The sequence below is a fragment of the Serinus canaria genome, chromosome 26 (assembly GCF_022539315.1).
Source record: "Serinus canaria isolate serCan28SL12 chromosome 26, serCan2020, whole genome shotgun sequence".
Taxonomy (NCBI): domain Eukaryota; kingdom Metazoa; phylum Chordata; class Aves; order Passeriformes; family Fringillidae; genus Serinus; species Serinus canaria.
In genome coordinates this window covers 3,103,971-3,131,148 of record NC_066339.1, presented here as the reverse complement: position 1 = coordinate 3,131,148, position 27,178 = coordinate 3,103,971, and the positions used below count along the sequence as shown (strand labels likewise).

At 48.6% G+C, this 27,178-nt stretch overlaps 2 protein-coding genes across 3 annotated transcripts; one reads left to right on the top strand and one right to left on the bottom strand.

The window, feature by feature from the left end:
- Positions 1-44: 44 nt before the first annotated feature.
- Positions 45-8,174, bottom strand: EIF2D (eukaryotic translation initiation factor 2D). Of its 2 annotated transcripts, none has more exons than XM_050985353.1 (15): positions 8,044-8,174; positions 6,831-7,021; positions 6,512-6,595; positions 4,409-4,499; positions 3,738-3,845; positions 3,140-3,429; positions 2,926-3,043; positions 2,419-2,464; positions 2,183-2,286; positions 1,908-2,066; positions 1,706-1,795; positions 1,504-1,599; positions 1,175-1,295; positions 423-597; positions 45-351 (listed from the first exon to the last, which is right to left on the bottom strand). In XM_050985353.1, the coding sequence occupies exons 1-15, from the start codon at positions 8,097-8,099 to the stop codon at positions 71-73; spliced, it is 2,010 nt and encodes a 669-aa protein (XP_050841310.1). In that variant the 5' UTR covers positions 8,100-8,174; the 3' UTR covers positions 45-70. The 2 variants fall into 2 exon arrangements, with proteins under 2 accessions (XP_050841310.1, XP_030088988.2); XM_030233128.2 differs by having other exon boundaries at positions 45-323.
- Positions 8,175-10,396: 2,222 nt separating this feature from the next.
- DYRK3 (dual specificity tyrosine phosphorylation regulated kinase 3) lies at positions 10,397-21,410 on the top strand. The gene is made up of 3 exons (XM_030232533.2): positions 10,397-10,564; positions 11,162-11,277; positions 14,985-21,410. Exons 1-3 carry the CDS (start codon positions 10,525-10,527, stop codon positions 16,548-16,550), a joined length of 1,722 nt encoding a protein of 573 aa, XP_030088393.1. The 5' UTR covers positions 10,397-10,524; the 3' UTR covers positions 16,551-21,410.
- The last annotated feature ends 5,768 nt before the right edge of the window (positions 21,411-27,178 follow it).

The following is a 27,178-nucleotide window of genomic DNA, read 5'->3' as shown; positions in this document are numbered from 1 at the left end:
CTTCAGTATCAATTTTCCATTAAAAAATCACAAGAGGATAATGCCAAGGGGTTTACTGAGCTTTTTATTTTTATGAAAAAGAAACACCTGGAGCACTATTATTATTTGGGTGAATTCCAGACCTTGTAAACACCCAGGACTCATTGTGGAATGAGCAGGGCCTGTGCATGATCCTTGATTTGCTGGCAGCAAACACTGCCATAAATAGTGAAAATAATGAGAGCTGAGCAATCCTTAGAGTTGATTTTTCTCCTACTTCTTGCGGCCAAGCTTTGGAGCCTTCTCCAGGCCCTGGATGTATTTCCGAGGTAGCTGATATTCTTCTGCAACACAACCAAGAGCTCACTTCAGCTAAGGAAGAGTTAAAGAAGAATTAAAATCTCAGCTTTGCTGCAACCAGCCCAGTTCCAGAATCTTCTTACCCAGCAGCATCTTGGCCAGATGATGGATTTGGTTGCCTTGGATCTGGACCTGGACTCTGTCCTTTGTTCCTGGTGCTGGGCTGATGGTGGCACTGGCTTGGACCTTCTGTTGGAGAGTGTTGGCCACACACTGTGGGTCCAGACCATACAGCTCAAGGTTCTTGATAATTGTCACCTGTGGAGATTGATAATGATGGGAAACATCACTGCTGAGGGGTTAATAATGATTGGAAACATCACTGCTGAGGGTTAATAATGACTGGAAATATCACTGCTGAGGGTTAATAATGATTAGAAACTAGTAAGGATTAGAAATATCACTGCTGAGGGGTTAATAATGATTAGAAACTAGTAAGGATTAGAAATATCACTGCTGAGGGGTTAATAATGATTAGAAACTAGTAAGGACTGGAAATATCACTGCTGAGGGGTTAATAATGATTAGAAACTAGTAAGGATTAGAAATATCACTGCTGAGGGGTTAATAAATTGAACACTAGTAAGGACTGGAAATATCACTGCTGAGGGGTTAATAATGATTGGAAACATCACTGCTGAGGGATTAATAATGATTAGAAACTAGCAAGGACAAGTAAGGACTGGAAATATCACTGCTGAACATGTAATAATGATTATAAATTAGTAAGGATTAGAAATATCACTGCTGAGGGGTTAATAATGATGGCCAAAGCTGCCCTCAGGATCTGGGATCTCATCTGCTCAACGCCCCTCATTTAATTGTCCTTTTTCACCTTCTTGTTTGATGATCTCTGTGCTATGCTGATGTCAATGGGCTCAATGTTTCCTTTCCTCACCACGGGTTCTTGTCCAGAAAATGTCACCTGGTGTAAGGGCTGCAGTCGTTCCAGGCACCTGGACAAAGCAATAATCTGTGTCATTCTGGGAAGGGATATTGAGAACAAGCACCTGCTCCAAAAGCTGTCCCATTTAAGGTGTGAGATCTCATCTTGTTCCTATTTATCTCCAGGAAATTACAACTCAAGCAGCTCCCAGCACGGGGTTTGAGTTGCAGGCAATAAATCTGTGCAGTTTGGGGAAGGGATATTGAGAGAACAATCACCTGCTCAAGAGTTCATCCCATTTAAGGTGTGAGATCTCATCCTGTTCTGATTTATCCAACAGGCAGTCACACAGAATGGCATTCACCTTTACAAAGCTGCAAAACAAAAGCACACAGAAGGAGCAAACCAGGTCATTTTTTTTCCCTCTAATTTCAGCCTCTCCTGTGGAAGCAGGGGAGGAAAACTTCCAGCTGTACTCACTTTTTGTTTGTTTCATCAACCAACTCATTACTCTTCACATAGTTAATGATGATGTTTCTCACCTCACTGCTTGAGAGGATGCTGCCTTTTCTGAAGACAAAGAGAATTTTTAACTCAGAGTATTTGGGTGTTGGGTTCTGGCAGTAAGAGAGAAACAGCAACTACAGTTTTGTTGGTCTCTTCATTTTTTTTTTGTGCTTACCTGTGTCCAGATTCCTGAAAAAGTGGGATCATTTTTGTGGAGACCCCATAGAGTGGAATGATTTCAGGAGCATGGTACACTTGTTCTCTGTCTTCACTTTTGCTGTCTTGGGCAGCAGAGGCTGAGGAAAAGCCTTCAGGCACTGCAAATGCTTTAATGCTGCCACAAGAATTGTTTGGTGTGAGTAGAAGGGATGGAAACAGCTGGAGGCAGCAGATTGCACTCCCTTCTTTCAGAGATCCCAACTCCTTTAAGACTGATATTACTCTACGTACTCTGGGTGTTTCCAGTCCACGTCCACGATGCTCTCCACACCTTTGCTCAGCTCCTTCACCTGTAAGATCCTCTGGTGCTGCATGCATTGCAGGAATTTAGAGAACTGAAGGAAGCAACAATCAGAAATGTGGAATCAAGCATTTTAAGCTCCTGCTCTTGTGTTTTAAACTTTTTCTCTTCTTCTGTTAATTATTAATTTTAAAAAAAACACCCAAACCAACAAAAAAAATCTCACCTTCTTATAGCTTGATTTCTTTATGTCCAGTTGTTTTCCAGCAGGGCTATAAATGGATTTTTTAAAAGTTCTTTAGTTATAAGTAACCCTTCATTTCTTCTTAAATCTTGCTACTTATGCTAGAAGTTTCTTAACAGCAGGGATACAAATCACACAGAGGAAGAACTACTCCAAAGAAGCTGACAAACAGAATGTGATGAGTGAAATTAGTGCTGATGTTCCTGTGGGCAGGCAAGCAGCCACTCAGGTGCCTAAACCATGGTGAAACCAATGTCAGCCACGTCAAGTTGGCTCCCAAGTGCAAATCCAGGCCTGGACAATCCAAGTATTTAATATAAGGATTGTGTTTGATCAAAGCATTTGATGGCAGAATTGAGCATAACCTTACTTAAGAACTGGATTTTATTTTTTACTCAAAACTTTTTTCCTAAATATCCCACACAATCTCCACGTTCTAAAGACCAAATCCCAGCATGCAAATCCCAATTCCATCTCCTTCCCACGTACCAGCAGGAGACCATGTGGCTGCCTAGAAATGTGCTGGTGAGCAGAGGGAGATCTGACTTCTTTACTCTGCATTTTAAGGCATGGAAAAAGCACTGATTAAACAATGCATCCATTTGCTCTGCAGGGAGACAAAAGGACAGGTGGGCAGTGAGTTGTCTGTGAGCTTCAGCAAACCAAAGGGGCATGGTTTGGTTTCACTGGGATCTAAAAATACCTTGTGGGGTCCTGCTGTCCTCAGCCTCCTGCTGGTCCTCTGTGCTGGCATCCTCAGCTGGTTCTGCAGCTCTGTTCTCATGGAGCTCCTCCTTCCCCAGAAGTTCTGCACAAGTGTCTCTGTCCCTCAGGCTCAAATCCCTGATGTCCACATGCTGCTCTGGCTCAGGGGAGCAGCTGCTGCCAGGCTCCTTCCCCTGCAGCTCCTCCTTGTCTCCAGCATTCTCCATTGCAGCAGAATCTGTTACCAAGGGAGCTAAGGCAGGAGGAGAAGATTTGTCACCATATTCCCTACAAAAGGAAGAAAAAGCAGAACACAGCTTTCCTTTTACTGCCTTCAACCACAGGACAGTGAACAGATGTCACCCTGAATAAAGGCACTGGCACCTGAAGGGGTCTTTTTCTGCAATCTCTGAACTGTAAAATTTACTTTGAACTCATCTTCCTCCATAAATCCTAAATTAAGGTGCTATCCAAGCTGTACCCAGATAATTCACAAAGCTGGCCTGGCAGATTAATCTTAGTGGGGCGCATATTTGGATTTCAGTAAAGACATGAGACCTGTTGCACATTTTCCCCAAGGCCTGGCAGTTACCCACCAGAGGTGATCCAGGTGAGTGTGCAGCACAGCAAAGCCCTTCCCTTTCATTCCAGCAGCCAGCATCTCCTCCGTGGACATGGTGGCAACTCCAACTGCCACGGGAGCTCTGGGAAAAGAAGGGAATGTTGGAGCAGGACAGCACAAACACTCTGTGCTACTGCACACAGGCTGTGCTCATGTGTCAGACTGGATTTATTTCACAACCTCCCTGCTCTTTACAAATTTTCAAGCATCTACATATTTTCTGGTTATCCTTCTGGTATGTAAGGTTTTCCAAAGAATCCCGAGGATAAGTGCAGCCTGGATGAAGTGAAGTTTCTGCAGTGACACATTCTTGCTTTTAATAAATTACAAGAAACACACACACTGCCAGAAGAGACCAGCAATGAGAGAAAACCAACGGCTTTAGCACTCCCTCACTCAGAATTTCCACACAGACACAAAGACAATTGTGCAGAATACAGTCTTTTGTTAAAAACATTGGTCCAAAAGAACCAATTTACAAAGCTTCCCACCTCAGCTCAAATATATCCTAACCCATAAAATTAAGGGTTTTGTTCCTGCTGTATCTTCCACTGCTGAGGCTCCTCCACTTTTTCTTCGATTTTCTCAAAACCTTCACTTCATTTTTGGTTTCTGACAGGCTGTGGACTGGAGAATGCTCAGTACCTGTTTCCCAGCAGGGTGACAGCACAGAGCGTGCCCCGTTGCACTTGGGGGAGGCCAGAAGGTGGCACCACAACTCCTGGCAGCATCAGGTCTGCGGGAAGAATGAAGCGCATCCATTTCTCAATGAAACGCTCAGGCACCGCCTCCTCCGCCCCCCTCCCTCCCGTTCCTCAGCAAAAACACGAGCTGAGCACACGCCAGGGAGAACAGCATTCTCTGTTTCTCCTCCTAAAGCACCGCTTTTCCCCCGTGGAGTGCGGGATCCAATCCATACGGCTGCTGGGCACATCCCAAAAAACTGCAGAGGAGTGAAGCTTGCTCAGCCCTGTCAGACCCGAGGGACTGTTTTCAACCAGCTCCCAGCAAAGCTCTTCATTGATGGCATGAAAAGGGAAAGGAACAAGGAGAAATACCAGGAATAACCTATTTACCCTTCCCAAGGGAAGGTTATCCCAGCAGCTTTTTCTCTGGAGAGAGAATTGTCTCAAAGTTGTCACTGCTGCCCCATCAATCCCGAATGTGCCACATCAGCTGCAGCCAGCTGGGGATTCTCAGGGAGCTGCCTCCTTGCTGTTTTGGACAGAAATCACACCCCTGCTTCTTCCTGCTTCCCACACCTGGGAGGACCAGAGTGGGATGTGAGCAAAGCAGAGCTTTCCATGCTGCAGGTGTGGCAGGATGTCCTCACCAAAGGATGGGAAAAGCAGCTGCTCTCCCTCACTGCAGCTCTCTGCAGGCTCCAGTCTGAGCTGCTCCATGCCTTGGTTTTGCACACATCTCACTCACATTTTTCTCAGCATCCCTGATTTAATGTGCAGGCTGAAGAAGCCACGATTCTTCCCCCTGTTCATTGTCACAAGTGTTTCTATCAAGTCTACAATGAACTCTGCAACTGCCACCAGAGCTTCACATGCCTGGGGACAGAAACTACATCAAGGCCTTAATGTGACCACATAAGCAACATTAAATTATGCAAATTATCATGGCAGACAGCAGGTATTTGAATTTATGGAAGAGATATCCCAAAAGATGCTGCTTTAGGGACTGAATCTCCTCCAGTGCTCCAGTCTGCAGCACTGGAGAGCCTGGTGCCTCTCCTCTCCCTTCTAAGGACTGGATCCACCTCTCCCCCTGCCTTTGTGGCCATTGTCTCCTGGCCAGCTCCTTATCTTTGGATCCTGCACAGAGGTAGCCTGGTTGCCAGGGGCGATGAATGACCCGCAGGCCTCTTTCATCAATGTCCTGCCCCATTAACAAGTCTTTTTCCCCAGAAACTGGGTCATTACAAGTCAGCAGCGAGGCTCTCTCAGATGTCTATCACAGCTCCACACTCGAGCACTTTATTTTCCCCAAAAGCAAACAAAGCAGAGAGACCCGAGTTCCACTTTGGATGCCGTGTCATGGAAAAAGACATCCCTTCCTACGTGACCACGGCCAGGCAGAGATCAAGGCCGCAGCAGCTCAAATTTAATCTTTTTCTGCTTGAGCAGCTCAGCAATTTAAAGTTTATAATGGGCTGATTCTCCTGAGTCTGAACTGCATCCAAAGCAGGTTCCAGCAAACAGACTCCTTTCCTGTTAGTCTTGATCCATAATGAGGTGGTAGAGCCAGTAACCCAGGAATTCAGCTCCAGCCCCACCTGCAGAATCCACAGTCTGGCTGACAGTGATTGCATTGCAGCTTCCAAAATAAATCTCCTTCCTATCCACAGGATGAGCTCGCTCACCTGGCACTGACAGGAAGCAGGGTGGCAGCAAAGGAACTTTCAAAAGGGACAGACCGATGGCACAGGCAGTTCTGTGTCCCAGTTGAGGGCTGCTCATCACCCTGAGAAGGGATTTCCAAATCTCAGCCTCCCACACGGAACAGGTTACTGCATTTAAACACCTTCACCCACTTTCCTTCGTTCACAAACAGGAACAGCTGTTCTTTTTACAGCTAATTTATTTCCCTTCTAGGACACCACTACCACAAATTATTTTTGAGTATTCATTCCTTCTACTTGTCACAGATACATTTTTGGCACTGTGAAGGAAAACACCTAAAAAGCCCTGAAAGCAACTCCTTTTGCAGTGCACAGGGACAAAGTTCTGGTGCTCTTACCTGCACCTCCTGCGAGTTTCTGTAGCACTGGGGGCCATGTTGCAAAGGCAGGGAGAAGGTCTGGGTAGACCCACAGAGTGTACACTGTCCCAAAACAGAAGCAAATATAAAAATGCATCATTAAGAACATTTCTAGATGCTGTTTCTTTTCATCTTTAAGACCAAATCTCTCTTGATTAGAGAATCAAGGAGATTAAACTTAATTAGATTATAAAACACTTAACTGGATAATAAAGAAATGTGAAATCAAAGCAACGCCACAATAATTAACTGGGAAGGTAAGCAAAGAGGGAGGATCACTCCAATCCCTTCCCCCTACCTGTTGGATACAGAACTTTCTCAACTTCAAACAGTATTGGGTTCCTGTGGTTCATGTAAACAGTGATGGCCTCCCCTTTGTGAGAGTATATTTTGATGACATTGAGCTCTTCCTTGTTTGGAACCAACTCAGCCAGTTGTTCAGTGCTCAGGCTGGGAAAAGCTGCTGCCACATCACTTCGTAGCTTCCTCCTGCAATGACAAAATCCCAAATGTGTTACAAAGCTGCCTAGGCCATCCCTCAAACTAATTCCTACATCTGCTGTTCTGTTTTGTTGGCTGTTCCTGAGATTCCCACCTCTTCACAGGAGATCATTTCAAGCATTCGTGTCTGGGTTTACAAACGATGGAAGAATACCACGAAAAGACTGAATACACTTGCCCTGCTATCTTCTTTAAACATCTGCTTTCAGCTTCTGTTTGCTGCCCTTGCCTCTGTTTTGTGCTGTGATTTCAGCCTGGGAGTGCCACACTGGCTCAGCCCAGCCTGTCACCCACAGCTGGAGCAGGGGACAGCCAGATTTCCCCGTCCCACAGTTTTAATTGAAGTTTAAACCCCAGTGACCAACACAGGGGGGTTTGTGGTCATTCACAGCAGTGTTCAGTGAACCCGAACAATCAGGAGGTCAGCCCAGCAGTGTTGCTCAGGAACATAAAGAATTAGAGAATTACAGATGGTTCGGGTGAAAAGAGACTTTAAACCCCATCCAGTCCTACCCCTGCCATGGCAGGGACACCTTCCACTATCCCAGGTGGCTCCAAGCCTTGTCCAGCCTGGCCTTGGACACTTCTAGGGATCCAGAAGCAGCCACAGCACCTCCCCACCCTCACGAGGAATAATTTCTTCCTAATATCCAATATAAACCTATCCTGCTCCGATTTAAAGCCATTCCCCCTAGTCCCGTCACTCCACGTCCTTATCCAAACCCCCTCTTCATCTCACAGCCTCATTAGGCACTGAACGCTGCTATAAATAAGCACAGAAGGCCTCATCCAGGCCTCGGCATAACATTTCAATTAAACCTGGCTTAATTACGGCAACATGTTCCAGCGAAACGCACACTCCGTGCTCAGGCCGGGAGTGCATCACAAGCAGGGGGTGAAAGCAGCTACTCCCGGCGGCATCGCTGCCCAAGACCGCGTCCCTGGGGCCGAGCCCCGCGCGTCCCCCCGGCCCGGCGCGCGTCCCTGCGGGGTCCCGGCGCGGCACTCACCGGTCCGAGCCCTTGATGTTGGTGTTGGCCCTCACGCGGAACGCCCTGGCGAACATGGCGGGCCCGCACCGTCCCCTCAGCCTGCGGCGGCCGCCATGGCGCCGTCCGCGCCCATAAACCGTCCGGCTGGAAACGGCGCCCGGCCGCGCCGAGCCCCCGCGACCCCCGCCCCGCCGCCCTCAGGGCTTCCCGGGTTCCCTCGCCCGCGTTGAGGACACCCGCCCCAGCTCCCTGAGAGGCCCCGGTCCCCCTGCCCTGGCTCCTTGAGGGCGTCCCGGTGCCCCTCGCCCGCCTTGAAGACCCCCGCCCCAGCTCCCTGAGGGGGTGTTGGTCTCCCCACTCCAGCTCCTTGAGGGTGTCCCGGTCCCCCCAACGCCGGCTCCCTGAGGGGTCTTGGTCACACTGCCCCGGCTCCTCGAGGGGGTCCCAGTCACCATTGCCCGCGTTGAAGACCCCCGCCCCAGCTCCTTGAGGGGGTCCCGGTCTCCCCACCCCGGCTCCTTGAGGGGGTCCCGGACTCCCACCCCGGCTCCTTGAGGGGGTCCCGGTCTCCCCACCCCGGCTCCTTGAGGGGGTCCCGGACTCCCACACCGGCTCCTTCAGGGGGTCCCGGTCTCCCTACCCCGGCTCCTTCAGGGGGTCCCGGTCTCCCCACCCCGGCTCCTTGGGGAGGTCCGGGTCTCCCCAGCGCCGGCTTCTTCAGGGGATCTCGGTCCCCCTGCCAGGCTCTGGGGTCCCCTCCCGGCGCCCCCCGGGCTCCTCCACAGGAGGGGTTCTCAAAAATGTGGGGGTTCTTTTGTGCTTAAACTTCTCAGCTGTTTTCTGGTTAACATGCCCTGGCAGCTGGGCATTCTTGCTGTGATTTATACATTGGCTTGAGTGTTCCTGATCGATTTCTAGGAGGAGATTGAGGAGTGTGGAATGGGTAGGAGGAGTATTACCGGCGCATTGTAGTAATTGCAGTTTTCACACAGTTATGGAGATTGGAAAATCTCTCCAGGATCATCGAATCCAATCTGTGCCTCATGCCCAAGTTGTCCCCAGCCCAGAGCACTGAGTGTCACATCCATCCTTCCTTGGACACCTCCAGGGATGGGCACTCCAAACCCCCCTGGGCAGCCCCTTCCAGCCCCTTCCATGAGGAAATTCCTGCTGATGTCCAACCTGAGCCTCCCCAGCCCAGCCTGAGGCCGTTCCTTCTCCTCATGTCCCTGTTCCCTGGGAGATCCCCTGGCCGTCCTCTCCTGTCAGGGAGTTGTGCAGAGCCTGAAGATCACAGACACCACTTGATTTTATTTTTTTTTTTATTATTAATTTAAGGGCAGTTTGTGGAAATAAATACAACTCCTGCATCTCATTAGAGAGCTCTCATGTTCCAAAACGCCACCGACACCTCCAGCTCTGTCACTCCCTCTGTACCAGAGAAATCCATGGCTGCTCGTGGGGAGCTGAACGTTGTCCTGGACTTTTTACTCCAAATCAATTCCCGCAGAGCGGCTGGCAGGGTCAGGCAGCCTGCGCTGTCCCACCCCCCCCATGCAACACTCAGCTTTTTGCCTCCATCCACTTCTTCGCAACCACGTTACTACTCCACACCTCGGTGTGTGGAGGTTCCTTTCCTCCATGCCGAGCACTCCGCGGTGTGCGGGTGTGGCTGAGGGGAGAAGCGGGGGAACGCTGGGCTCCGCAGCCCCGGGTGCTGGGTTTGGCTGAGGGGAAAAGCGAGGTGCGTGCTGGAGCTCCGCAGCCCCGGGTGCTGGGTTTGGCTGAGGGGAAAAGCGAGGTCCGTGCTGGAGCTCCGCAGCCCCGGGTGCTGGGTTTGGCTGAGGGGAAAAGCGAGGTCCGTGCTGGAGCTCCGCAGCCCCGGGTGCTGGGTTTGGCTGAGGGGAAACACGAGGTGCGTGCTGGAGCTCCGCAGCCCCGGGTGCTGGGTTTGGCTGAGGGGAAACACGAGGTGCGTGCTGGAGCTCCGCAGCCCCGGGTGCTGGGTTTGGCTGAGGGGAGAGACGAGGCGACCGCTGGAGCTCCGCAGCCCCGGGCGCGATCCTCTCCCCCAGGCCGAGCACTTCACGGTGTGCGGAGGTCCCGCGAGGCGGGTTCGGCTGAGGGGAGACGCGAGGGAGCGGTGGAGCTCCGCAGTCGCCGGGAGCGGGGGTCCCGTAGGGCGGGTTTAGCTCAGGAGAGAAGCGCAGCCGCGGGAGCGGGAGTCCCGTAGGGCGGGCTTAGCTCACGAGAGAAGCGCAGCCGCTGGAGCGGGGGTCCCGGGGGGCGGGTTTAGCTCAGGAGAGCAGCGAGCCGAGCGCTGGAGCTCCGCAGCCCCGGGCGCGATCCCGCCCCGGCGGCGCTGCGCAGGCGCGGGCGGGCGGGCGGCGGGCGGGGGCCGTTCCCGGGGCAACGGCCGGGCCGGGCCGGGGCCGAGCGGCCGCGCTGGGCAGCGGCACCCGCCGGGAATGGGGCCCGCGCCGGGGCCCCCCCGACACGATGCTGCTCGGCAGGAAGCCGGACGGGCCTCTCGCAGCGGGTGAGGAGGAAGGGGCGGCTGGGGGTCTCGCGGGGTTGGGGAGAAAGGGGGGGATGCGGTTTGGGTCGGCGGCCACCGAGCCCCCCTCGTGGTCCCAGCCGTCCGTCGGGTCTGTCGCTATAGGCGTCGCGATTTTAAGTTCTTGAGCAGCCGACAGCGAGAGACGCCGCCTTTTTCTTTTCCTTCCCCACGCTTTTGCAGCTGTAATTCTCACATCTCATTTTTAAGGGATAACCTGCTTTAGAGGATAGTCCTATAATATGTTTAAGTGTTTGCTCGTTTTCTGCTCGTTTGGGATTATCCTGATTAAGGGGAAGCGGGGAGAATGGTGGTCAGTGATTCTTAGGGATGCATTTTTTTGCAGTGCAGAAGTTGATTAACAAAAAAGAACCTCTAAATTAAAAGTATCTGGAATTAAGATTTCCCAGAAGCATCACACTCCTGCGGTTTGAAAATTCAGTTAAATTCCAAAGATCATTTAATGAATGAAGGAGAATCAATGATTTTACAGACTAAAATGTGCATTTAAGCTTTTGGCTCTGTCTCTGTCGGTGTGAATTGTTGTGTATAACTGGTTTGTGTGTGGGACCGTTCCAGCCAGGATTGGCGATGGATTGTACGACTCCTATATGAGGATAGATGAGTGTAGATACCCAGAGCCTACAAATGAAGAACGGAGCCCTTCGGGACTTCCTTCCCTTTCAAGACCTCATGTGAGTATTTTAAAGTCATCTGTGTCTTCACGTTGTGCTGTGTGGGAGTGAGAACTGTGCGGGGGTCTGATACCTCCCTACAGAGAATAGATTTTAAAAGTGGGATTTTGCAGCTTTGTAGAGGCTTCTTAACATTATTGGTTTTGTTTAGCATGAAAATGGTGTTCAGTGCAGAACTTGCTGGCAGCCTCAGGAATCCCATCTTACTGCCCTCAGCTCGTGTTTTAATAAAAAGAAAGTTACTTTACAAAGGGTTGAAGAGGTCTGCCGTGTCACCTTGTACTCTGAGAAGTCAATCCACACATGCTTTGCTCTGCCTCCTCCTGCACGTTTCCATTTTAGTTCCCCTCATGAAAATTCTGACGGGTGAGTACGTAGGAGCAGCAGGAGGAGCACCGTGAGTCTGTGTGGCTGCCAAACACCTCACAAAAGTATCTTTCTGCTCTGAAAACTTGGGCATTATCTGTCACTTCTTTTGCTACCAAAATAGTCCTTATGAACTGAAGGTGTTGCTGGGCTCTTTCATCAGGGCTCTGTTCCCTCAGCAGATGTGGAGCTGGGAGATTTTTTTTTCCCTTTAATTGGCTCAGCAGTGCTCAGTGTTCAGCTGTACTTTTGTACACTGATCTGTCCTTTAGATGGGTTTTAAATGTGTTCTGGCTCTTGTTGAGTTCTGGCAGAAGGGAAGGAGCTTAAGCTTAAAAAAACCCTCTCACTTTCTAAAAAGTGAAAATAGACATTGCCCTGAGCAAGATGCATTTGAAAACCATCACCTTGTGGGATTTTGTTGTAACAAATTCAGTCTGTGCAAACTCAGGGGCATGAATTTGGTTTTTTTTTTTCCCTTTTTGGAAATGTTGATGGGGAGCAGAAGGAATTTGGAGTTCTGTTGAGCAGTAGGGTTTGAAGAGTAGTGGGTTGGGTTTTTTGTATGCAGGGACATGGAAACATTTCAGCTGCAGTGTTTCAAGCTGTAGTGTGACTTCATTTGTTCAAAACTGAATACAAGTCAGTAGAGTGGAACTATCCAGTGAAATACAAATATAAACCCATCAATATTTTGATTTGTCTTCATCTGTGTTTTTTTCCTTGAAGCCTGTTAACTTCTTAGGCTAAGCTTTAGGATTTATAGCATGCCCAGTTTGCATGGTGATGTATCAATAAAATCCAACCCCAGTGGTATCAGGCAAGCAGGAGCTGAGGATGAAAATGGTGGTGCTGAGTTTTAATGGGAAAATACCTGGAGTTTTGGTTTTCTTGCAAGGTATTTTATTATTATGTAATGTTACATGAGAGTTGAGGAGTCTTGGTGACTGCAGCTGCCCATTCCTTCATCTGAGCCTGCCAGAGAACACAAAGTGTCTCTGCTTTGAGAGGACATGGGCTGGATTCAGTCTGTGTAATTCAGTGTTCAGAGCATCTCTGCAAACCAGCTTGTGTAGGAATTGCAGTAACTGTTTCCTTGTCAGTGAAAATGAAATTTTGTCAGGGAGAGTTTTCAACAGGGTGCCACTGGTGTTGTCAGCCTCATTTCTTGTCTGCACTTCAACAATTAAACCAAAAACTTGCGGAGGCTGGGATTTGTAAAATAAAGCTGTTGAAAGAAAGCTGGTGTTACCCAGGAGTCATCTGAGTGCAGCTCTTCTGAGTTCAAGGGAAGATGGAGCTATATTTGTGTCTCACCATCATGTGGCAACTGATTTTGGGAGTCCTCTAAGAATGAAAATTGAGACCTTACTACCGTTGAGTCAGGTTTGAAATCCAAAGCCATAATTCCTTCATTAAGAAATCGTTCCAGGATAAATGGAATCATGAATTGCTGGTTTATTTAGGGATTCAAAGGTACAAAATGTTTGCTATGAACAGCAGCACAAGCAGAGCTGCTGCTGCTCTTGGGTAGAGCATATTTAAACAAGTGTGACTCTACTTCTGTGTTTATATCTTCTGTTTATTTGTAAACTTTCTGTTTGGGTCTGCTGGGCTGAGGAGTCTTTGAGCCAGCTCTGAAAAAATGTCATTCTTATCTCGGGGGTTCAGCCAGCTCCAAGAAAAAGGCGTTTATTCCGAGTTACCAGGGCTGGGCTCTGTTGTTTTGATTGCAGACTCTGCTAGGCGTGTCCCTCCCAGGACACTGCATTTTGGGCTTGATAGGAGGAGTGGAGCTTGGTAGGATCTCTCCACGTTGATAAGAGCTGACTTCTGCAGCGAAATGCCCATTTTTTGGGGCTTGTGAGCAAAAACTAACATTACAAGGCAGCACCAACAAACAGAGTCTTTTATGAGCTGTGTGTGGTTGGCTTTGGGGAGAACATTCACTTCCCTTATTTGCTGACCCTGCTGAGATGTTGGACTGGATGTAACTAAAAAGGAATTTGGTTTTATTGCTGTGGGGCTGCAGGTTTATTTATATTTTTTTGTTTGATTCCTGTGTAGTTATTTTGGTTTTCAGGGATTTGGTTTGGCATGTGTCTGAGATCTTTATTTTTAGATTAAAGGACAAAATGGAAAACAGATGTTGCTGCTTCAGTCAGGGCTTCTTCAGTTCTGCCTGGAAAGGGACAACACCTCTGTGCTGCCTCTCAGCAAGGAATGCCTGCAAGCAGGAAAAGGAAAAACTGCAGTGCTAGTGAGGAACTGACCTCCGGGGTGCTCAGCATTTACTAAATAGTAAAATTGACAAGCCTGGAAAATTTCACAGCGTTTTTCTCACCTTGTATGGGTTTGTTTCAGATGTAAATATTTCAGCACATGGTGGTAAGAGGGAGTGCTTGCAGACTGCTCTCAGCTGAGTTGGAGTGGGAGTTGTTCCTGGTTATTCAAGTCTGTGTTAAGAGAGTTGTGCAGCTCTGTCTTTCCTCTGTGACAGTGCCAGGACCCAAGAGAATGGCTGGAGCTGTGTCAGGGAGGTTTAGGTTGGATAAATGTTCTTTCCCCAGAGGGTGGTGGGGCACAAAACAGGCTGCCCAGGGCATGGGCACGGCCCCAAGGCTGCCAGAGCTCCAGAACAACCCTCTCAGGGACTGGGAGGGATTTTGGGGTGTCCTGTGCAGGGCCAGGAGTTGGACTTGATGATTTTTGTAAGTCCCTTCCAGCTCAGGATATTCTATAATTCCACCACGATTTCAAAGAGAGGTGTGGATATGATGATGTTTTCCCCTCAAAATTAAAACCCCACCGTTAATTTTTTCCAAAGGATGGTTTACCTTGCCTTGCCCTGTCCTCTTTCTGTTCCTCCTGCAGCTGCCTCACACCAGCCATATGTCACCTGCTGGTGTTGCTTTGTGTTCCTTTGGCAGCCTGGCAGTGCAATCTTCCTGCCACTTCTCTGCACATCCACGTTCCATTCCGTGCTCCAGACAGGTGCAAGTTGCATCTGTTAGTGGTTGTGCTGCTGCACCCACGTTTGAGGCTAAACATAGCTGTTCCCTGGCCCTCCACAGACTGGAGATAGGTATTTTGTGGTTGTTTGAGTCTTTGGCTGTCTAGGGTTTCCCTTTCTGGATTTAAAAGCACATGTGCTGTTTCAGGGAGTCACTTTCTCTTTGTGTACCCTTCTATAACTATGCTTGTAACTTAATTTAGCCCAGCATTTTATATTTGTTCCTAATAAATGCCAGACTCATCCGTGTTACCGATTTTCTGTTGGTAGTGATTTTATTTTTAATTTGTGCTTTAAAAGATAAACTAAACTTCTTTTTCCCTTGTAGGTTTCTATCAACAAACTTATAATGAAGGATCACCCTCTGGCTGCAAATCAGGTCAAAGTGGAGCAGTTATTTGAGGACTCTGGCAATAGAAGGAGCAGCACTCTTCAGTCTGCAGGCCTTACTCCAGAAAGATCTCTCCCTTCCCTGCCAAAAGAGAAAACCCTAGAGAGCCTGGGTGCTCGAGGCAATGGAAGCTCCTTGAAATCACATAAAGCTGTCTCCCAAGCTCCAGAGGAAGCTGTCAAACAGTTCAAACATCTGCTATCAGCTTATGAGCAGCAGGAGATCTTCAGTTTCTCCGAGATTTACTTTGTGGGGCCGTCTGCCAAAAAGAGGCAGGGGGTGATCGGCGGCCCCAACAACGGCGGCTACGACGACGACCAAGGCAGCTACATCCACGTGCCCCACGACCACCTGGCTTACAGGTATGAGGTGCTCAAAATCATTGGCAAGGGCAGTTTTGGACAAGTTGCTAAAGTCTATGATCACAAACTCCACCAACACCTGGCCTTAAAGATGGTTCGCAATGAGAAGAGGTTCCATCGCCAAGCTGCCGAGGAGATCAGGATCCTGGAGCACCTGAAGAAGCAGGATAAAACAGGCAGCATGAATGTGATCCACATGCTGGAAAGCTTCACCTTTCGGAACCACATCTGCATGACCTTTGAACTCTTGAGTATGAACCTGTATGAGCTGATTAAAAGGAATAAGTTTCAGGGGTTCAGCCTCCAGCTGGTTCGGAAGTTCGCTCACTCCATCCTGCAGTGTTTGGATGCCCTTTATAGAAACAAAATCATCCACTGTGACTTGAAGCCAGAAAACATCCTCCTAAAACAGCAAGGGAGGAGTGGAATCAAGGTCATAGATTTTGGGTCCAGCTGTTTTGAGCACCAAAGAGTCTACACCTACATCCAGTCCCGGTTTTATCGGGCGCCAGAGGTGATCCTGGGGAGCCGCTATGGGATGCCCATAGACATGTGGAGTTTTGGCTGTATTCTGGTGGAGCTTTTGACTGGCTACCCTCTTTTCCCTGGAGAGGACGAGGCAGACCAGCTGGCCTGTATCATGGAACTTCTTGGAATGCCACCTCAGAAGCTTTTGGATCAATCCAAGCGAGCCAAGAACTTCATCAACTCCAAGGGTCACCCCCGTTACTGCACGGTGCTGACGCAGCCGGACGGGAAGGTGACCCTGAGCGGGAGCCGCTCGCGCCGGGGCAAGGTCCGGGGTGCCCCAGGGAACAAGGACTGGGTGACAGCTCTGAAGGGCTGTGATGACCCCTTGTTCACTGGTTTCCTGAAGGACTGCCTCAGCTGGGATCCTTCCACACGCATGATTCCCAGCCAGGCCCTGCGGCACCCCTGGATCTGCAAACGGGTGCCCAAAGCAGCCGGCTTGGAGAAAAGCTCGGGCAGGAGGATTTCCAGCTATTCAGGTTCCTTCCAAGGCATTGCTAACAAGTTGCCTCCTGTGGCTTCAGTCCCCAGCAAGCTGAGGGCCAGTCTGGCCACTGAGCCCAGTGGCAGCATCCCTCTGTGTACTGTGCTCCCCAAACTGGTCAGCTAGTGGGGAGTGGTGGGTTCCCAGGACACACCCTGTGTGTTAACTGTCTGTTCATGCCGTGGGAGGAAATTAAATGAGGAGGTTTTAATGGATTTACTTTTTGTTAGGGGCTCAGTCTGGAATATGGGAAGATCAGTCAGAAATGTGCACATTAAAGGGCTGATTTTATCCATTTGCTTCCCTCACACCTGGTGCATACCCCACTGCTGAGGGTTCAGCTCAGCTGGGGAGTACAGAGACAGTTTGGCTGATGTGCTGTTTAAAAATGCTGGTTTAGAAACCAAACCATTTATCATGGTTCAACAGGTTCTTTTGCTCAAGGCAGGAAAGGAACTTGATTTAAACTCCATGTTTTCAGTTCTGTCCAACTGAACTCTTTCTGTTCCAGGGGAAAGTTTTTAAATCTCTTGTCAAAAGCACAAATGCATTAATGTAATGCATTAGGAACTTACTTGCAAATTGCTTAAGTTTGAAGAATTTTATTTCTCTGCATTGCTTTTCCTTTATCTATCCTGGGATTTAAAAAACTGTGATGGGATGTAGACACCAAAGGAATTTGTTATTGGAAAAGAAAATAGTCAGGTGATAAAATTTCAAAGCAGCCATGAAAAAATGAAATGCCATGAAACACAGGATTTATCTTAATTAAACTACTAATTTGTGTAACACTTGCTATTTCCCCCTAAAAATCTATGGAAAGCTTGTAGGGGGATTTGGGATCAGGCCTGGTCCATCACAAGTGTGGGCCAGTGTGTTCAGGTAATGATTGAATTCTCTGTTTCTTTGGAGCTCAGATTTCCATCATCAGTTCTGCCAGGTGTGTGTCTTTGTTTTTCCTGTGTTTCTAAAACAAAAATGTTGAACTTCAGCAGCTGGTTTATATCCATGTTTGAGATTCTGATAATTGCAAAAAATTATCTCTTTGTGTAGAGTGAATTCCATTGAATTACATGAAGCTCTTTTAATAAAAATGCAAACATGCCACCCCTGTCAGACAAGTAGAACTTTTTCAGGCCCAGGGCTGTGACTGGAAAATGAGGGAGGGGGAAACACACATTAATAATTGGGAGTGTGCTCTGAAATCTCAACAAAATCTCTGGAAACATAACCAGGAAAGACTGATAAGGTGTAAAAACTGGCTGATCCAAATGGAAATATTTTATGGGAAGAGCTGCTTTGTTTCTAATTGCCTTCCTTCAGGCCTTTGGGTGCTGACATTTTCTCATTCTTGAACTCCATGAGCTTGTATTTCCTCTTCCTTTATCTTCCCAGAACATGCCAGGGTGGTGTGACCTGTCACAGCCCCAGCACAGCTTGTTGGGGTTGTTCCTTCTTGCAGCCTCATGGCCCAAGTCCATCTCCAGAACCATCTGATCCCTTGCCAGGTGCCTGAACAGGACTTTAAATGCAATTCAGAGCTTTTATGAACTGAAGGTTTTAAATGTAGTGACTTTCTCTGCAGCAGGTTTTGAATGCTAAAGGAAGGAGACTTTCAGGACGCAAACAAAGGAGTCACCAGGGTGATTTAAAGATAAGACAAAGATAAATGTTCAGTTGGAGACCCTTCCCCTGAGGAGATGGGGCTGCTCTGGCCCCTCTGGGTCATCACAGCACTGGGTGGAGGCCTGCAGAAAACCTCAGAAAGACTCAGCCAAAGCTCCAAAGGACTTCAAACTGAGGTTCCCAGGAGCTGAGATGGAGGTTCTCATGTGTGCAGCTTTTCTGAGTTGTTTTGTTGAGCAAGTGTCAATTCAGTGAGCTTAGTAATGACATTGAAATAACAGTCTGGCCCTTATCCGTGCAGCAGGCAGCATGGATGGGCTGGCTGGGTCACTCACAGCCACACATGGCTGGGAGTTTTTATTTTCCTAGGCTGAGTGGAGTTTTATTTGAATGAAGAACAGGGAAGTGGATTCTGGAGGGAAGTGGCAGAAGATGCCTTTGATTTTGGTAGAATCTCTAATAGATCTGGCACATTTTCAGAAGCCAGAAATCTTCTTCTTCCTTTTCTGCCCTTTACATTTCTTTTTAACAAAACACATCAGGTGAGAGAGGGTAAAGGAACCTTTCAGGAGCAAGAGCTTGGTAGGAAAGGTGCATGGAAAAGGATTTCATAGAGAAGATAAGGTGGTGGTGGTGTCCTGGGAGCTGCACAAACAGGACTCAGGAACACTCAGCAGGGTCCTGGTTCAGAACCATTCTGTCTATAAAAAGTGTAGAATAATATGGGAATTCTGTGACTTGTGGGGAGAAGTGACTGTGAGGGAACTCCTCCTGTGGCAGCCCCTGGTGCACACTGAGTAATTTTGCTTAAGGCTGGGGCTGTGAAGCTGCAGATGAAGCAATTAACTGGCGAAAGAGTGGCTTTTCATCTAGAAAATGTGTTCAGCCTGCCCTGACTGCATGAGCTGTTTGTTTAAGACTTGCTCTTCCTTACTTGGTACTGCCATATTTGAAAATCAAATATGTAGTTAAGTGAATTGCTAATTTGGGTGAGAAGGAAAAGCAGCCTCAGCAGATATTTACTGGGCTGGAAACTTCTTCCTAACCCAGGAAACACAGCTGAGAATATTGGGGTCTTGTTTCCAATCACTAATCCCCAATTTCTTCATCAAACATTTGGTTTTGGTGAATTGTTTTGAGGCAGAATTCCCAAACTGGGAGAGCCCTCCAGGTGAGCCAATAAATATCCTGTGAGGAATCTTCCTTGCAAACCTTGCAGCCAATAAATATCCTGTGAGGAATCATCCCTGCCCAGCCTGGAGTGGTTGAGTTCCCTGAGAAAGGCAGCAGGAGTTGTCCCAGCCCCACGTGGGGGACCCTGGGCTGTGTCACTGTCATTTATCAGGGCTGGGCATGGCCTCGGTGCCTGTGCTCACCAGATAGAGCCAAACCTCAAAGTCACTCTTGTTTTTGGGAAAGCCAAACCCTGGGGAGCTCTGAAATCCCCAGAAACCATCACATCATGAGCTGAGCTACTGCTGAGAATGTTGGAAGCAGCCTAAAATTAACAATGTCTGAGTGGATAAAGAGCAGTTTTTATTTTTGAGGGAGCTTTGCTTTGTTGGGCTGCCAGCACTGGCACCTCCGTGGTGTTCTCCTCAAAGTTAGCACAGAACTCATGCAAATCACTCGTGGTTACAGCAAATCTGGCACTGCATTTCTAAAAGTCACCCAAAGCTGTTTTAAAATGCTCCTTGGACTGTTTGACTGCCCTGTGGGATGCAAATACCAACAGCTCTTAGGCTGCAGTTCCAGCTCTCTGGCTCAGCAATATTTTATACAAATCAATGACAATGCATGAGCAGCACATCTGAAAGACCCAAACCTAAATCTAGAGATTTTCTGGGTACCACAGACTCTCCTCACTGGTGTTTTTTATCCTCCCAGCCTGCTGGGATGGCAATCCTGGTGGACCAGTGAGCCAGGAATTCACAGCAGATTAACGGGACAGATTTAATACAGCTTTTGTGGAAGAGTGAGTGATTGCTTACAATCTTTTTTACCTCTTGCAGTTGAAAACTTTTTAAGCAGTTGCAGAACTTCTTTGCAGTGATGCTCATCTTCAGAACTACCTCTCAAACAGACACAGGGTCCTTTTGAAAGGGCTGCTCGCTGCAGCTCTCCTGGGTTTTTTACTTGTTTAAGACCAAAAGCTGTCCTGGCTGTGAAACATGTATATGATGATCTCAGCAATGTCTTGCTAATCCCAGGCACACAAGCAAAAGGCTGATGCTGCACCCAGAGATCTCTGCTGAAATGAGACAAATCCCCTGCCTGCCAAAGTTGAATTCCGTTGTGGAAGTGGAGAGCCAAAATAATATGGAAAGATCTGTGGGACTTGTGTGCAGCAGCAGCTGAGACTGAAATCAAACTGTGCTCAGAGAGTTTAATGAGAAGCCCTGGGGTGTCTGCATGTGCTGGGTGCTCAGAGCTGTGGGTACCTGGCAGCTTTGGGGTTGGGCACTGTGATTTTATATTTGGTGCTTCACAGGATCCTGGAATCGGGAGGCTGGAAAAGCCCTCCAGGATCAGCAATTCCAGCCTGTGCCTGATCCCCACCTCGTCACCCAGACCAGTGTCCAGCCACTGGACACCTCCAGGGATGGGCACTCCAAACCCCCCTGGGCAGCCCCTTCCAGCCCCTTCCATGAGGAAATTCCTGCTGATGTCCAACCTGAGCCTCCCCAGCCCAGCCTGAGGCCGTTCCTTCTCCTCATGTCCCCGTTCCCTGGGAGATCCCCTGGCTGTCCTCTCCTGTCAGGGAGTTGTGCAGAGCCTGAAGATCACAGACACCACTTGATTTATTTTATTTTTTTATTAATTTAAGGGCAGTTTGTGGAAATAAATACAACTCCTGCATCTCATTAGAGAGCTCTCATGTTCCAAAACGCCACCACCGCCTCCAGCTCTGTCACTCCCTCTGTACCAGGACAAATCTGTGGCTCCAGAACATTTTCCTGGATTTTTTTATTCCAAATCAGAGGGGCTGGCAGGGCTGGGCAGCCTGTGCTGTCCTGTGCCTCCCCACCCAGAGCACTCAGGGTTTTACCAGCCTCCCTCTGCCCCCCTGCAGCCACGTTCCTGTTCAGGGGCTCTTCCACACTGCAGATGTTCCAGCTAAATGTCAGCAGTGCTCAGAGTCTGCAGCTTTGCCTTTTTCTTAGAAATATTGTGATGAGGTGTGATAGGGTGGGGAATGTGGAAAACATTGGAGGTGCATGTGGATGTCTTAACTGTGGAGGAACATTCTGGAAATCAGTCAGTCTCAAACTATGTATCTAAATGTAAGGAGCAGATTTCTTGAGGTTGTACTTGGGGTTATTTTTAAAAAGAAAATAAATGCATCATTTTCTTTAGCAATCGAGTGTGCAAATTCCTTCGAGTCCTTGATTAAAATGAAAAAGTGAATAATTCTTTCCAGATGGTGGAACTCACCTTGTGCTGGCAGACACCAGCTCCTGTGGCATCTGCCCAGGGAGGAGAGAAAATTGTCACTGTGTGAGTGGGAGGTTTCTGTGTCTGTGCTAAACGTGATGAAGCTCTGGTCTGACAAATGTTCCCCTCGTTAACAGTGCTGTAATTAGAACTCACCAGGGTTTTGCCATGACATTCTTCAGTTGTCACTTTCTTATTCAGCCCACTAGGGAGCTTTTTAAAGCCCAGAATCCTGCTTATCCCCAGGCTGAAAGGAGAAATCCAGTAACAGCCACTTAGGGAAGATTTGCTTTTATTAGAAACCTATAAATGGGTAACTTACTGTACACAAGTGGATATTGGGATGGTTTGAAGATGAAATCATGCTCCAATAAAAGGTCTCCAGCTACAACCTGGGTGATTAATCCATGTGTGTGAGACACACAGAGAGTGCAGACAACACAGTGGATTTTTACCTCATTTCAATGTCAGAGAACAGCAAATACCTGATTATTTAAAAGTTTGCAAGCTAAAAACAGTAAAAGAAATAAATATATGTAGAGGTTTAGAAGTCTTTGTTTGTGGTACATGGATATAAATGTGTAGCTTTGTGTTCAGCCTGCCTGAGGCCACAGGACACTCTCTGAGTGACATTTTCTCAAGCAAAGCACCTCAGATTAAAAAAAATAAGCTTATCTGCCCTGCTGTAATGCTTGTTGATGTAACTTGATAAGGGATTGTCTCCCAAATTCTGCTGAGCTGCACTGGGAGCTGTGAGGGGAAATAACGTTTGGTGCCGGTGGAGGGCTGGGGAATCCAACACCAGAGCTGAGCCTGTGTCTGTCTGTCTGACAAAATCCTGCTGGGGGATGTGGGTAAAAACCTGAATCTGCACCAGAATTCACAGAATTCACAGAATTCATAGAATGACTGGGTTGGAAAAGACCTTCAGGATCATCGAGTCCAACCCAGCCCCAACCCCTCAGCCCAACCCTGGCACCCAGTGCCACATCCAGGCTTTGTTAAACACCCCCAGGGATGGTGACTGCACCTCCTCCCCGGGCAGAACATTCCAGAACTTTATCACCTTTCTGTAAAAACCTTTCCCTGCTCTCCAGCCTGTATTGCCTTGGTGCAGCTGGAGGCTGTGAGCTCTGGGTCTGTCAGTGCCTGCAGACAGAGCCCAGCCCCAGCTGAGCACAGGCACCTTTCAGGAGCTGGGAGAGGGATGGGGGCAGCCCTGAGTCTCCTTTTCTCCAGGCTGAGCACCCCCAGCTCCCTCAGGGTTTGTGTTCCCAGCCCCCCATGATGGGGAGCAGAACCCTGGAGTCTGTCACTCCTGTGGTGTGTTCCAATTATTGTTAATTATTGCAGTGACAGGACAGGAGGGAAGAGTTTCAAACTGCAAGAGTTAGATTGGATATCAGGGAAGAATTCTCCAGTGAGGGTGGGCAGGCCCTGGCACAGCTGGGGCTGCCCCTGGATCCCTGGCAGTGCCCAAGGCCAGGCTGGTGGGGCTTGGAGCCACCTGGGACAGTGGAAGGTGTCCCTGCCATGGCTGTGTGAACCAAAGAGGAGAATTTTGCCCTCATTATGTTTTCTTTAAGCCTCAGAGTGCTGGTGTTGGGATGATTACAGAACTCTGATGGTTTTTGTGAGCTCAGTGGCACAGGAGAGGGAGTGGTGGCAGCTGGGGGTTGTTTTCTTTCCTCATGTCAAATTACCCTAATGAGCTTTGCCAACACTTTTTGGGACAGCCACGTGCACAGATCCTCAGCAACACCTTTCCCTCTGGAGACTGCTCCCTTCCCTTGGATTTTGGGTGTAAAACCCAGGAATAAACTCATATTCCTGACTGGCAATTTTCCCGTGCTGCCATCCCTCTCTCTGCAGAGCTCACTGATAAATGTGATTTCCTGGGTGCAGGATGCAGACAGAGCCATCTGGGCAAAGCTGAACTTATAAGGAGTGGCAGGAGAGCTTGGGATTGCTGGCACCAGCAGCTTTCCCCCTCCTGGCAGACAGGGGGATGGAAATAATCGCTCCTTGAGTGCGCTCCGGCTGGTTCCCTTTGTCTGCGGGGATGGAATAGCTGCCCGAATTAAGCCTGGCCATTCTTAAACCCTTGCTAAAGCCCAGGGAGAGGCAGCCCCAGCCCTGGCAGAGCCATGTAAGGGTTCGCATTCCTCCCGCCGGCTCGGAAGCTCTGGAATTCCGCTCCACCGGGCAGCAGCATCCCCGGGATGGATGGATGGGCTGGGCTGGAGGGGGCAAGGCTGAGAGCGGGATTGCAGTAATTAAGAGTAATTAAGCATGGCCGAGAAGGGGTTGAGAGCAATAGAGCACGTGCCTGATTAGCCCACAGAAGGGGCTGCTGGAGGTACGGAGTGGTGACACAATCCGGGCTGGATTTAATAGGTATTAAATAAATAAAATAAAAAAATCTTTTTTTTTTTTTAATTTTAAATGTAATTTTAAAAATTTTTTTTCGACATTTTATTTAAAAATAATATATTTACTGTTACGGTTTGAGTTTGGCACAATATTAGTGTTTTTCATTAATTTTTTTTTTTTTTTGGTGTCTGTTGTGAGATGTGATTAGAAATAGAGTAAAGCAGGTTTTAGTTTAGGAATAAAGGGGAAAATTTTTATTAAGTTACAGCTATTAAAGAAAAATATACAGAACTCTGGATGAAAATTTTTTAAAAACTTTTTTTTCCTACTAAATTTTTAATGTATTTATTTTTTAGATTACTTACTTTTAGTCTCGTACTACTTTTTAGATTATTAATTTTTAGTTTATTGAGGAGAGAGGAGGTTTTTTTGCACTATAGGTTTTTTTTAGGAAACACAGTTGAAACTTCTTGTGTTTTTATGTTACACGTGGCCCTGCTTGGAGATTATTTTGTTATTGTGACTATTTTTTTTTATGTTTAGTGTTTTTATTACTGTGCATGGACTCGAGTTCATGTTCACAGCTTTTGTTCTCAGAGGGGTCAGTGGCCTCAGTGGCCAAACTAGGTGCCAATATTCAAATCTGAGCACCCATTAGTTTAACCACAACCTCCCAAAAAAACTCACTTCCTCTCAAACCATGACACTTACTTACAAACATTTTTATAACTATATTTTAAACTATTTATATGTATTTAATATAAATATAAATACATTTATAAATACATTTTAATTTTATTTTATCATTTCCGTTTTAATTGTGGCAACAGCTCCCCTGCAGCGTGTTGGGTCGGGGGGATGTGAGTGAGGGGCTCTCCAGGTGAGAGCTGGCACAGCCAGCTCCTGCCCTGGGTGGTGTTTTGGCCCTGGGGCAGCTGCTGAGGATGGAAATGCAAGAACTCCTGACCAGGAGGCTGCTGGCAGAGGGGAGTTCAGGGCTTTGTGGTGGGCACCAGGTGAGGATCACCTTGTAGGGCAGGGAAAAGAGTTGGGAAAATGATTTCCAGCCTGCCACACTCAGCAGGAGCCTTGGAGCTCAGAGTGGGTGGAAAATGAGGAGAAGACAAAAGAGGGATTGAATTTAACCCTGTGCCAGGTCTGACCAAGAATGCCCGAGGTCCTTGGCCGTGTCCTGCCCTGCCCGGGGCTCTGCAGGGCAGTGCCACCTCCCTGTGACCCCGTCCTGTGCCAGCAGCAGCAGCCCCAGGAGCTGCCAGGCTCTCCAGCAGGTGCTAATGATGGATGGCACAAATGGAATGATGTGTGAGGTGTGAGCAGCCAGCTGGAAATCACCAAACAGGAAAGGTCATGTGAGTAATTTACACCGGAGCTGCTCCCCCAGAGCCACCAGCACGGAGAAATTCAGGCAGGCAAGGAGAGGGGATGGGGTTTTTTTGTGTCTGAGGCTGACTCTGGGACAGGAGCTGCAGATCCCCCTTGGATCCCCTGCCCAATTCCCTTCCCTGGCATGGTTTGGGCTGGATGCTGTGAGTCCTGTCTGAGGCTGGAGCTGGGCAGCTCCTGCAGCTCCTCAGGAGCTTCTGAAGGAGCCTGGAGGAATGTGCTGCCCACCTTTTTATGCTCTGTTTCTTCTTTGGATGAGATGAAAGTGGAAACAATGAGGGTGGTTTGAGATGATTTTCCTCCTTGCTGGACGTGCCCTACAGCACCTCACAAGCTCCCCCCAGGACCCTGGCAGGGGGGAGCTGTGTTCTCCAGCACTTCTCAGACATTTGCAGCCTGGTGATCTCCAAAAATGCCCACTGTGGTGGTCTCTGCTGGGGCACAGGGGGCAGCAGCCGGGCAGGCTGGCAGTGCCAGCTGACTGCTGGGGGAGCTGGGGCTGTGAGGGGTCAGAGGGGGCGAGGAGAGGGAAGCTGCTGGTTATTTTGGGAGGTGCAAGAGGGGAGCAAACAGCCCAGCTTTCATTTTCCAGCCAGCTGGTGCTGATTCAGGAGGGTTTAGCAGTGCCAGCTGCGTGGAGCTGAGCTGACAAGGCCTCGGTGACCCAGCCTGGCCACAGCGTGTCACCTCTCTGGCCATCTCATTCCTCATCAGGGGGCACTGGCTGTTCTTCCAGGAGGAGAAAAAGGTGACAGCAGAGGTAAGAAAAGGCAGATTGGAGAGTCTTTCTTCTTCTTTCCCCTGTCTAATGATCACATGCTTTGCTAGAACTATTTCCAGGCCCCTCTTCAGGACTGGCAGGACTGAGCAAGGTCTTTGTCACATCCCCATGTGATGGGAAATGCACCAGAGTGACACAAACCTTTCTAAATATTCTTTGATGATTTTTTTTTCCCCCTATGAAACTAAACCCAGAGCTTCATGCATCACCTACACTGCTGGCTCTGGAGAACTTGGCCTTCATGAGCTGCTTTCTCAGGCTCTGGTCTCATTCCATGGCCCTTTCTGGCAGAGTTACAGAAAGATCTTTCACCTTCCCACAGGACCACCACAAATGCAGCTTTTGGTGGGCCTGGTTTCACTCCTTCCCCTGTCTCCAACCTCCCTGATGCCATTTGCAGAGCCCTTCCCACTTGGCACTGCCAGGGGATTAAGTGCCAGCAGCAGCAGGGCTGGCAGGTGGGAGGTGGGAGCTTTGTCCCTGCTCTGTCCCAGCCACGGGGTGACCTTGTGCTTTGCTTGCAGGAAGGATATTTTATACACAGCTCATCTGGGCACTTCAGTCAGGCCATCCTCCCTGCTTTCTGTCTGCTGACCTTGGAGCTTGCTCTGCCCTCCTGGATCCTGCCCCTGCAGGGGTCTGTGGGCACAATCCTGGCTCCTGAGGGGTCCTTCTGAAGGAGCCCAAATCATTCCTGACTCCCTTTCCCTGTCCACAAGGTGAAAAAACAGCTGGAAAGGGACTGGAACACAGCCACGTCAGTGATGTCTCCCAAATATTGGGATACACCTGGTTCCAGGCTGTCCCTGCATCCTGCTGGCTCTGCCTTGTGCTGGATCCAGCATTTCTCCACTCACCCCAGCATCCCAAAGCCTGTGGTACATAAAGGGCAGTCAGGATGCTGCAGGGAGCCCCAGACCTCCATGGAGCCATCCTGCTGCCACTTGCAGCCTGTGGGTGCTCTGGGGAGCTCACACCCCAAGCAAAAACTTCTTCACAACAAATCTCTCCCACCCCAAAAAAATCCAACCAAAAAAACCCCAAACAAACACCCAAAAAAGAAAGCCCCATCTTGGTAAATAAAGTGAGGATGCTGCAGGGAGCCCCAGAGCTCCACTGAACCATCCTGCTGCCA